The 12,252-nt window shown below is 40.9% G+C and overlaps 1 protein-coding gene across 3 annotated transcripts in view; it reads left to right on the forward strand.

Annotated features, from left to right (window-relative positions):
- The first annotated feature begins 1,638 nt into the window (after positions 1-1,638).
- The window catches only part of tmem131l (transmembrane 131 like), a 108,218-nt gene continuing 97,604 nt past the window's right edge, over positions 1,639-12,252 (forward strand). For all 3 annotated transcript variants that reach the window (XM_038999890.1, XM_038999892.1, XM_038999891.1), the window contains exons 1-2: positions 1,639-1,813; positions 2,711-2,781. In XM_038999890.1, the coding sequence (XP_038855818.1) occupies positions 1,690-1,813; positions 2,711-2,781 (195 nt within the window). In that variant the 5' untranslated portion in view covers positions 1,639-1,689. The remainder of the gene's footprint in view (positions 1,814-2,710; positions 2,782-12,252) is intronic.

The following is a 12,252-nucleotide window of genomic DNA, read 5'->3' on the forward strand; positions in this document are numbered from 1 at the left end:
TACATGTACCTTAACTGATTTCATATGCCTCGAATTTCCAAGCAACAGGGTGAATGCAACATGATAATCCATCCACCTGACAGGTGTGGCATATCAAGAAGCTGATTAAACAGCATGATCCTTACACAGGTGCACCTTGTGCTGGGGACAATAAAAGGACACTTAAAATGTGCAGTTTTGTCACACAACTCAATTCTACAGATGTCTCATGTTTTGAGGGAGTGTGCAATTGGCATGCTGACTGCAGGAATGTCCACCAGAGCTGTTGCCAGAGGATTTAATGTTCATTTCTCTACCATAAGCTGCCTCCCAATGTCGCTTTAGAGAATTTGGCAGTACGTCCAACTGGCCTCACAACCTCAGACCACGTGTAACCACGCCAGCTTAGGACCTCCACCTGCGAGATTGTCTGAGACCAGCCACCCGGACAACTGATGAAACAAGAGTATTTCTGTATGTAATAAAGCCTTTTTGTGGGGAAAAACAAATTCTGATTGACTGGGCCTGGCTCCCCAGTTGGTGGACTTGGCTCCCAAGTGGGTGGGCCTATGCCCTCCCAGGCCCACACATCGCTGCACCCCTACCCAGTCATGTGAAATCCAAAGATCAGGGTCTAATGAATTTAAATCAATTGACTGATTTCCTTAAATGAACTGTAACTCAGTAGAATTGTTGCATGTTGCATTTATTTTTGTTCAGTATACTTTACCTGAACTCTCTACAGTGTGCAGATATTATTTCAAGCATAACATACCTTGTCTAAACATGTTTGGCCTAAACGTTTGAACAATGACACACCCACCATGGAAGAGTATGTGTGATATTTGTGCGTGAACCTGCTTAGCCTGTCCATTATGATTCATTAAGGTTGACCCGAAGTCTGCACCCCAAAAAATGTTGTTCATCCTTGAGCAGTAGTGTCCAAAAAGTACTTAATTTACATATAGGCTATTGACTTTTATGTATTCCACTAATTGTCTACCAGCCATTGTTGCTAACCTAACACTGGCCTACAGCATATGGCCTGTTTCAATGTTGAACTTGAATATCAATGTCCTTTATAACTTCTTAGTTATAAAACTAGTATTAGATCAAGTGCAAGAAATGTGCTTTATGTGACAGGGTTCTCATGGCATAATTTGAGTTTGCAGGGACTTCATTGGTGTGGATGTTGGAGGGACTTCTAGTACTATGAATATTGCAGTTTGATTATTCTATATGGGAACCACATGATGGAATCTCTTAACCTTTGGAGTGATCTATTGATTGGCACGTTTTTCAACCTCAGTAGTATGTGGGATTTTAAAACAATGGGTCCACAAGCGCATCATCATAACCTAGATTTGCTTTGGTTGACCGCGCGGGAAAAAAACGAAATATGTTTCGCCTAAACTTTGTTTTCTGCACGATTTACTTGCGTATTGGACTGGCCACGCGATATTCCCATGAGTTTAATCATTTGGTGCTTTTAGTTCGTCACATTCAAGTCCACCCCATTGTGCCAAAATCAGCCAACGCAGGCAGGCCGATGAATCCAACGCCTTGGCTGTGGTCGGCGCATACTCTCCATACACACAACAAGAAAGAGGGCGAGGAACAGAACAGGGTGGGAGGGTTTGCTAGACGGGGAGCGACAGCGAGAGAAAGCCTAGCGTAGCACAAGGCAGGCTGCTAGCTGAACAGGGCAGCATGGCGTTGGTACGGGAGTTCCAACAAGGCAGCCGCTGTCACAGAAAAACGTGGATTAATATTATACTCGGAATTCTACCGCTACTTTTGCCCTGCGTACAGCATGGAGGGGCTCAATTGCAAGGTCTGGTGAAGTACATTTTTCTTCAATAATTAACGTTAACCACCCATTGCGAAAATGTCGGCGAGAACTGCCAGTAACGTTACAGCTAACGTTACTGAGTTGACAGTGAGGACAAGTCGCTATGCGAAAACGGGAGTGCTACTGCAACCATCGTATTGTGGATTCAAATTCTGCATAATTTGCGTGATAATTTCGAATATGTTAATGTCTGCAGAAATGTTGCTAACGTTGTTCACTTATAAGTGCTTACACTATTTTATGAAGTATTTTTTAAATCAGTGGACAGTTTCCTGTGTTGGTTCATGCAAGCCATAACGTTATTTCAGTGAAGTGTCGCGTTACAGTAGCTAGCGAATTTAGCTACAAGGGAACTCCGTTTAATGATAGTTAGCTTGCCAGATGCCATTGTTTTCACTTTGGTTGGGTGTTTTAAATGTTTAAATGTATATATTGGTTATGTTATAAATGTATAGTTCGGCTTTTATAAATGTTAAAGCTATGTGTTTACAAGCTAGCAAAGCCAAAGCTAGCTAACCTAAAAGCAACAGTGATAATAATAATTTGGTGGGTGCTTATTGGCCTATTTAACACATGTACAAGTGTGTATTAATACTGCATGTGTGAATTGAAAAATGTGATATCCCAACTCTCCCTGAGCCACCCTCGGAAAGTGGGATCATGGACAGTTGAATACACGCCTTTGTCAGTCATGCATTTGCACAAGTTTATGCTAAACGTTGACCAATAACCGTTTGCGCTGTCCCCCGTTATAAACATTGGGTAAAGCATTTTATCTAGACATTATTTATTTGACCGCTATCTGATGTGTTTGACAGCGAGTGTTTCTGCTCAAGCTTTCACATTTACACCTCTTCCCCCTCTCTTCCTCCCACCAAGCCCTGAGTCAAATGTCCAGCGTGGTCGAGGTCTGGCAAGCTGAGGATGCTGACCCAGTTCTCCCAACTCAGGTAAATGCAATACACAATTTATTGAGCTGGTATAAACCTTGATTGCAGATTACATAAAGATAGGCAGGCATTTATATTTCTTTAACAAAGCATACCACCTCCCACGTGCATGGGTATATTACCCCATTGTTTATGTTTGCACGTGCCTTGGAGCTCAATGACATCAAGGAGATTAGTTAGGTACTGCTACATTCTATCACTTTTGTGTATTCTCTAATTCGTCGAACTGTTAATTATTGTTCTATTTTGCGTAGTCAGCTAAACGTGTTCCTGTTCTCAACGTGAGGATTTATGTTTGAAGCGAGGAGTCCAAATGGAGACGGGGAAGAATTTGCCAAGGCCACCTGCTAGAGGAATAGAGGGTGCCATGTGGCCTGCCCTGTTACTTGTCGGAAGTGTGCAATAATAGCGTGTCCATGAACAGCATAGCAAAGCCCTGTCTTAATTATCTCCATCTCATACATATCTTACCAATTTTATTTGTCACATGTGCAGAATACAAGAGGTAGACCTTACTGTAAAATGCTTGGTTAAGGGCTTTTAACTAAACATTTCACAGTAAGGTCTGTTGTATTTGGTGCATGTGACAAATACAATATGATTTGATTTGAACTCCATCTCATACATATCTAACATTACTATGCTACAGAGAAAATAGCCTAGCTAGTCAAATCAATGAAGTTGTCGAAATAGATGTAAATATGATTTAATTCACCTGTATTACTGGCACTATGATGCAAAAGTTTTTCTCATGACACCTCACAAACACCTCCCGGATTTCAAGTAATGCGTTATCAGTGCTGCAGTGTGTTTTGCATTTTGGCCCTGTCTGCATTTTATGCTGCAGCTGTTATGTTTGGCTTTTTATGTAATCTAGGAACATCCTACATATTTTGTTTTACTGATTGTCAGTGAAGCTAAGACGGACTGTCATGTTACACGACGGACTGTCATGTTCCTGCAGATAAGAGGCTTATTTTAATTGAACCTAGGATAAAAGATATTTGAAACCTTTTCAAATACCTGGTCATTTAGGTTGTGTACACCTTTTGACAGTCGACGCAGAACTAAAACATTATGCTTTCAATTGTCTATTTGACGGGAAGTAGAATTTGCCTAGTTCCATTTTCACATAGAAAGGGTGTACATTTCAGAACCATACCCTGACATATAATGTCACCTAAGTTAGACCAGTTGTTTTGGTTCATATTCCCACAAAAAAAGGGTGTGTACTGTACATTGCAACTTAGTTAGGCGTACATCTGCTCAGTGCAATGGGGAACCAAGGTAATCCTGTCAGGGTTGCAAATTATTTGGACCTGTTGATAGCAGGTTAAAGTTAATGACAGAATGCTGAAATTGTTTACATTCTTCAGTATTTGTTAGGCTCAGGTAGGCAGGGCTGTGCTGTCAATGGAGTAGCTGTGTCTCAGCACTATGATTTGTGAAATGTAGTAATTATGTAATCTGTCTGCACTTGGCTGTGTTTAGTAGGTTCACAGTTTAGCAAAATATTTCTTATTGGACAAGTCCAGGTAGCCCTTCCCTGTTTCATTATCTTTTCTTCCGTTTGGTGCCTAATGAGTATAGTACTTGTTTAAGGTTGTTGTTGGGTGGAAGATGTTAGCAGCTCACTGAGGTGATTCGGTGCAAAGATATCACAGCTTGTTTTAACCGTGCCACAACAAACCACTCCCTCTGTAAACCATAACTGGTTGATCTTGGTTGTGACAATTATAATGGAATAGTACAAAAAAAAAAAAAAAGATTTATTTTTATTATCAGGATCAGTCATTCCACCTTTTGAGTGTAACTTGGTCCAAAAAACTTGATTTCACATCATTTTAACATTCTGTCATAAAGAGCACATGTTCAACTTCATTTAACACACATATATGTGCCAAATAAAGTAACATGGTTGACTGTAACAGGGTTGACGATTTCATCTTAAATCAACCATAAATCTCCTTGTGACAGGGGTTATGGAAGCGTGTTGTGTGCAACAGGGAGTGGCAATTGAATGCAAGCTTCACAAAAAATGTAAATTGTTAAAACAATACTAGCCTCTCTATCTGTGGGTATCAGGGTTGACGTGTTATGCTCGACACGCTCAGTTTTCCACCACAAAACACCAGAAAATGGCCAAAAAGTGTAGAAACAGATCAACTGCTTTTTACACTTTGATTTGACTATTAGATGTTCAATGTTTCTTTTTAGAAATCTTTTATTAAGAATAAAAAACTGATCACATTTACTTACGTATTCAGTCCCTTTCCTCAGTACTTTGTTGAAGTACCTTTGACAGCGATTACAGCCTCAAGTCTTGTTGGGTATGATGCTACAAGCTTGGCACACCTGTATTTGGGGAGTTTCTCCCATTCCTCTCTGCAGACCCTCTCAAGCTCTTTCAGGTTGGATGGGGAACGTCGCTGCACAGCTATTTTCAGGTCTCCAGAGATGTTCGATCAGGTTCAAGTCCGGGCTCTGGCTGGGCACTCAAGGACATTCAGAGACTTGACCCAAAGCCACTCCTGCATTGTCTTGGTTGTATGCTTAGGGTTGTTCTCCTGTTGAATCTTCACCCCAGTCTGAGGTCCTGAGCACTCTGGAGCAGGTTTTCATCAAGGATCTCACTGTACTTTGCTCCGTTCGTCTTTCCCTCAATCCTGACTAGTCTCCCAGTCCCTGCCGCTGATGCATGATGCTGCCACTGCCATGCTTTACAGTGGGAATGGTTTCAGGTTTCCTCCAGACGTGACGATTGGCATTCAGGCCAAAGAGTTCAATCTTTGTTTCATCAGACCAGAGAATCTTGTTTCTCATGGTCTGGGTCCTTTAGGTGCCTTTTGGCAAACTCCAAGTGGGCTGTCATGTGCTTTTTACTGAGGAGTGGCTTCCGTGTGGCCACTCTACAATAAAGGCCTGATTGGTGGAGTGCTGCAGAGATGGATGTCCTTCTGGAAGATTCTCCCATCTCTACAGAGGAGCTCCGTCAGTTACCATCAGGTTCTTGGTCACCTCCCTGGCCAAGGCCCTTCTCACCCGATGGCTCAGTTTGGCCGGGCGGCAAGTTCTAGGGAGAGTCTTGGTGGTTCCAAATTTCTTCCATTTTAAGAATGATGGAGACCACTGTAGGGTTGGGCGGTATACCGTATTTTATGATATACCGGTATTGATGCAGGGACAGGTTTTGGTTTTTACTTTACCTTCTATACCGGTATTTGAATGTTTGGTTTGTTAAATGTGATACGCCATGTGTTATGTACATTTTTATGGTTTACTTCTTCCTCAACTACCTGCATTGTTTGCTGTTTGGGGTTTTAGGCTGGGTTTCTGTATAGCACTTTGAGATATCAGCTGATGTAAGAAGGGCTATATAAATACATTTGATACTTCGCTACTTGAATCATCTCTTGCCGCTCTTTCTCTCCATGCCACTTTCCACACAGACCTAGCCATGCCCCCTGTCACTCAAGGAGCGCATTTGATGTTCCTCAACCACGAGACACTTGCGTTCAGTCTGCATGGTCAATGCAGCATATGCAACAATGTTCATGACAACAATGCTGTTTTCACTTTGCTTCTTAATATAAATCCCCTAGTGTTCTAAACTCAGCAAAAAAATAAACCAAAATAACCAAAATCTAAGTAACTTCCCAGATCTTCTTTGTAAAGGGTTTAAACACTGTTCCCCATGCTTGTTCAATGAACTATAAACAATGAATGAACATGCACCTGTGGAACGGTCTTTAAGACACGAACAGCTTACAGATGGTAGGCAATTAAGGTCACAGTTATGAAAACTTAGGACACTAAAGAGGCCTTTCTACTGACTGAAAAACACCAAAAGAAAGATGCCCAGGGTCTCCGCTCATCTGTGTGAACGTGCCTTAGGCATGCTGCAAAGAGGCATGAGGACTGCAGATGTGGCCAGGGCAGTAAATTGCAATGTCCGTACTGTGAGACGCCCAAGACAGCGCTACAGGGAGACAGGATGGACAGCTGATCGTCCTTGCAGTGGCAGATCACGTGTAGCAACACCTGCGCAGGATCGGTACATGTGAACATCACACCTGCGGGACAAGTTTAGGATGGCAACAACAACTGCCCGAGTTGCACCAGGAACGCTCAGACTGGCCGCAATAGGCTGAGAGAGGCTAGACTGAGGGCTTGTAGGCAATGTTGCCTATGGGCATTTTTAGCTAATATCGGCTGATTCCGATATCTTCACCGATATATCGTGCATCCCTACTCCCTGGCATTTTAATTCGTTGTCATCTCAAACGCTGTATTCAAAGTGCCCACTATTATATTCTAACTATAGATTTAGAATAGTCATTCAACAGTTTTGCTCTAATTCGGAAGGCAAATCGCATTTGCAACATTTGGTTAAAAATAGGTCCTATATTATTTGCCCACATTGTAAAGCCCTACAGTGTGGAAATTCTCAATTGAGCAGTGGTGTATAAATACTTTTAAGTACCACTTAAGTCATTTTTTTTGGATTCTGTACTTTACTGCTTTTTATTTTTGGCAACTTTTTACCTTTACTTCACTACATTTCTAAAGGAAAATACTGTACTTTTTACTCAATTTTTTTCCCTGACACCTAAAAGTACTCGTGACATTTTGAGTGCTTCGCAGGACAGGAAAAGGGTCCAATTCACGCATTTGTCAAGAGAACATCCCAGGTCAACTACTGCCTCTGATCTGGAGGACTCACTAAACACAAATGCTTTGTAAATTATGTCAAAGTGTTGGAGTGTGCCCCTGGCTATCTGTAAATATATATTTTTTTAAATGGTGCCATTTGGTTTGCTTTATATAAGGAATTTGAAATGATTTATACTTTTACTTTTGATACTTAAGTATATTTAAAACAAAATACTTTTACTCAAGTAGTATTTTACTGGGTGACTCACTTTTACCTGAGTAATTTTCTATTAACATATCTTTACTTTTACTCAAGTATGACCATTTGGGTAATTTTTCCACCACTGCAATTGAGTGCAGGAAATGCAGAAATGATAAAAGTGCTGACATTTGTTTTGGTTGAAGTTTAATTGTTTTATACTGTTCAATAAGAATGGAGAGACTCATTTGAAATCACTTAAAATATGTGTTGCCACCCTAGCATCACTCACTACTCATAAAGCAAATTTAGTATAAAAACATTTTTAAATACCGCCATACCGTCCATTATTTTTTTTTTTTAAATACTGTGATATAATATTTTGGCTATATCGCCCAGCATTAGGCCACTGTGTTCTTGGGCACCTTCAACGCTGCAGACATTTTTTGGTACCCTTCCCCAGATCTGTGCTTCGACACCATCCTGTCTCGGAGCTCTACAGACAATTACTTCGACTTCATTGATTGGTTTTTGCTCTGACATGCACTGTCAACTTTGGGACCTTTTATATAGACGTGTGTGCCTTTCCAAATCATGTCCAATCAATTGAATTTACCACAGGTGGACTCTAATCAAGTTGTAGAAACATCTCAAGGATGATCAATGGAAACAGGATGCACCTGAGCTCAATTTCGAGTCTCATAGAAAAGGGTCTGAATACTTATTTAAATAGGATATTTCTGTTTTTATCTGTAATAAATTTCTAAAAACCTGTTTTCGCTTTGTCATTATGGATGGGGTATTGTGTGTAGATTGAGGGGGGGAAAATGTATTTAATCCATTTTAGAATAAGGCTGTAACGTAACTGTGGAAAAAGTCAAGGGTTCTGAATACTTTCCGAATGCGCCGTATATCCTCAACACCAGCTTCGAGGGCATTGATCACTTTTATACAACTGATTACCACATATTCAAATAATGATTGACATAATTAACATTTATTTTGATGAATTTATTGATACTACTTAATCCTTCGACAAGATATAGTCCCAACACACGTCTAAGGATGCTACACAAGCAGGCTGGTCGTTGGTTCGGTTGCCAGAGATGCGACCCAGTCATTCCGTCTTTTGTTCTGTGTCTATGGACTCGACCCAGTCGTTCGTTCTAAATGTTCCATTGCCATACTGGCTGGCAACGTTGTTATCCCTTGCTTGCTAGCTAGCCAACTGTGGCTAACTTAGTCACGTCAAACAGTGCAACCAGAATAACAGTAGCTGGATTTGCATTTGTTTAACCTCTTAAATGTGGAGTCCCCATATTTGGGGATCCTATTTTCCAATTCAGTCTGGTGTCTGAACGGTAGCCCCTATCTGCAGGGTGTCTGCGGAAAGCTGAGTATCTTGGCTATTGATTGGTGTGACTTACTACCATATATGGGCATACGAATATATAAGGCAGCAGGTAGCCTAGTGGTTAGAGCGTTGGGCCAGTAACAGAAAGGTTACTGGATCGAATCCCTGAGCTGACAAGGTAAAAATCTGTCGTTCTGCCCCTAAACAAGGCAGTTAACCCACTGTTCCCTGGTAGGCCGTCATTGTAAGTAAGAATTTGGTCCCGTGTGGCTCAGTTGGTAGAGCATGGCGCTTGCAACGCCAGGGTTGTGGGTTCATTCCCCACGGGGGGACCAGGATGAATATGTATGAACTTTCCAATTTGTAAGTCGCTCTGGATAAGAGCGTCTGCTAAATGACTTAAATGTAAATGTAAATTTGTTCTTAATTGACTTGACTAGTTAAATAAAGGTTAAATTTGAAAAGGCCAGGCCGAGCTCATGACCTCACTTCAAGATCGCAGCGATCCTACATACCGGTTAGCGTTGTGAAGCATAAACAAAATAAACAAGGAATATGTTGATAAAAGGGTAAGCCGGGCCTCCACAGATCATGAGGATATATTATTTGTCTGCTTGTGACCTACCGTTATTGATCATGTTTTTACCAACAAGGTAAGCTTCGATTTGGTCTGTGTTTGAGCTATAGCTACATGGGGGTATAACATTTATTATTAGGTTGGTAGGAACAAAACATTGGCAATAGGCTAGATATCTGATGTATAACTTAATGGTAACATCGAATGTCCACGAGTGATCATATTTTTGATGCGCAAAGATATAATTTTGCCTGCTTAGGCACCGTTGGCATCCATTACACATGGGATTGGCTACTATGGCACCTTGACAGTCTTGTAGCCAATGAGAGGCTTTCCAGGGATATGCAGTTGACCTGGGTGGGACAATGCGTTATGTGAAGTATTGCTACCTGGCTCAGAGACAAGACGCACCAAACACGCTACATTACATTGTAAACAGATTCCATTGCTTTTAATTTAATTGCCTTAGCATAAAAGATGGCTTCTCGGGGGGGGGGGGGTGTAACTAAGCATATCGAACAGGAACCTAAAAAGACGGTATACCGAACATAGAAGCTTTGAATAAAATACTGGAGTCGGACAAAGAGGATTCCGACTCAGCCGACGAAGATTGCTTTCTAGAGGGATTGGATCCATTTTAAGATATGTAAGTCAATTATTTTCTTGACTTTATATCTAATTTACTATATTGTTTTTTATAAGTTGTCTGCTTTTTGTGATTTGGATTTAGTTTACATAGGCCTATGTAACAAGTCATTTCAATGTTATGTAATGCCAAAGTAGTTATTGTCTATGTTAAATATTAGTTTGCTGTTCTAAATTTCATCCTTGTAACTTTGGAGAGGCCACTAAACTCTCATGGCCATTGTTTATTTGTGGTTCTCACCTCTCTTTGTCTCAAGTGTTACTGTTTGCATTGTGTGTGTGCTTCACACCTAATGTGAGTCACTGTCCAGATCAAGTTTAGGCTTGGTGTTTTTACTTTACAGTATTGTGGTTTTGTAAATTTAGTCAACTGTAATTCTGTGTCTCACAACAATATATCTCTTTATTTTATTCACCGCAGAGTGAAGGATGCAAATAATTTGGATGATGATGTTTGGGAGCCACCCCTCCCAGCAAGCTTCCCCGCTGCTATGTCAATCACCCCGTCTGACGGTTCTACATCCACTACTCAACAAAGGCTCCACTCGTCTTCAACCACCCCCCACTGCAGTTTCAATCACCCTGTCTGATGGTTCTACATCCACTTTTCATAGATCTCTTGAAAAAGAAAATATGGGCTTGTGGCACCATTCGTCCCAACAGAATAGTTTTCCCCAAGACCAAGGTAAACGACATGAAAAATACAGCGGAGAGGGGGACAGTGCGTTGGATCAGGACTAACAAGCTGCTTTTTGTGAAATGGAAGGACACTAGGAAAGTAACCATGCTCACCACACAGCGTAAGGCCATAATGACCATGTCTCAATGATGGTGAAAAATGCCAATGGGCATGAGTGAGGAAAAAAGTCCCAGGTTCTCTGAAGGACTATCAATTCCAATATGGTGGTACAAACCTATCTGATGCTCTGATAGGCTACTACCAGGTCCTCCACAGACCAGGAAGTGGTATAAGACTTCTTTTTTTTTACCACTTTGTGGACATTGATACAGTAAATGCCAAAGCAAAAGGTCAAACCCCTCACACCCAGTTGGCCTTCCGAGAGCAGCTGTGTTGGAAATGGCAGAATTGGGGACCCAAAGCCACCTCACAACTGTTAGCAGTTGATGTTACTCTTCAATAACACAGACCCCAAAGCAAATCAGGTGGAGGAAAATGGGTTTATTCTTATTCAAAAAGGACGAATCATGTCTGGAGGTAGATGTTCATGCTCCCCTGTCCTCAGTGATTCTCCCCTGAGTGATTTATCTCCTGTGATTCTCCAGTGAACAAAGGGACAGGGTGTAGTTTATAACCTAGCCTGTGGTTGACCAGTTAGAATTCCTTGCAATAAAACTGGGCCAATGGCCAAATAACAAGTATCCTGTTTCAGGCTCACTTTATAGACAAATTCCTCCCATGTCTCTAACGTTGCTCATTAATCCCCTATTACAGAAAAAACAGTATTTCCATTGATCATTAGTACTCTATTGAACTCTCGTACTCTGCATTGTGTATTTATCTTCGAAATATTCTTACTCTCCCCTAGACCATTTTGAAAAGAACTGTACTTAAAAGGTATTTTTAGAAAACATGAGAAAATAGACAGTATAAATAACATTAGCAGTAAGCATAAAATCATTCACATTAAACACCTTGCATTTCTATAAAACACAAAGGGCATATTGTGCTTGCTGTTACAAGAAGAAATAGATTTCAAGCAAAGTTATTAGTATTAACAGGTGTAATGATAATGTCCCTTACAATTCCTACCACATCCTGTATTAGGAGGAAACTCACATAAAAAAATTGGTCTGCAAGACAATAATATTCAATTGTCCTATTGGCAATTCACCAAGTCCTTTAAAGTGACCAGCTCTTCCACACTGGTATCAGTCCCACATAGATAACTATTAGAAATTATGTTCTGACAGTCTGCCAGGACTGAGGAATTCTTCTTCTGTTCCACTGGTTGATAAGGACTTTTCTAATGAACACTTCACCGGTGATCTTGTATCATTTCAAGTACAGTCCTTGGATCAAGG

This window comes from Salvelinus namaycush, chromosome 8 (genome assembly GCF_016432855.1).
Source record: "Salvelinus namaycush isolate Seneca chromosome 8, SaNama_1.0, whole genome shotgun sequence".
Lineage (NCBI taxonomy): Eukaryota > Metazoa > Chordata > Actinopteri > Salmoniformes > Salmonidae > Salvelinus > Salvelinus namaycush.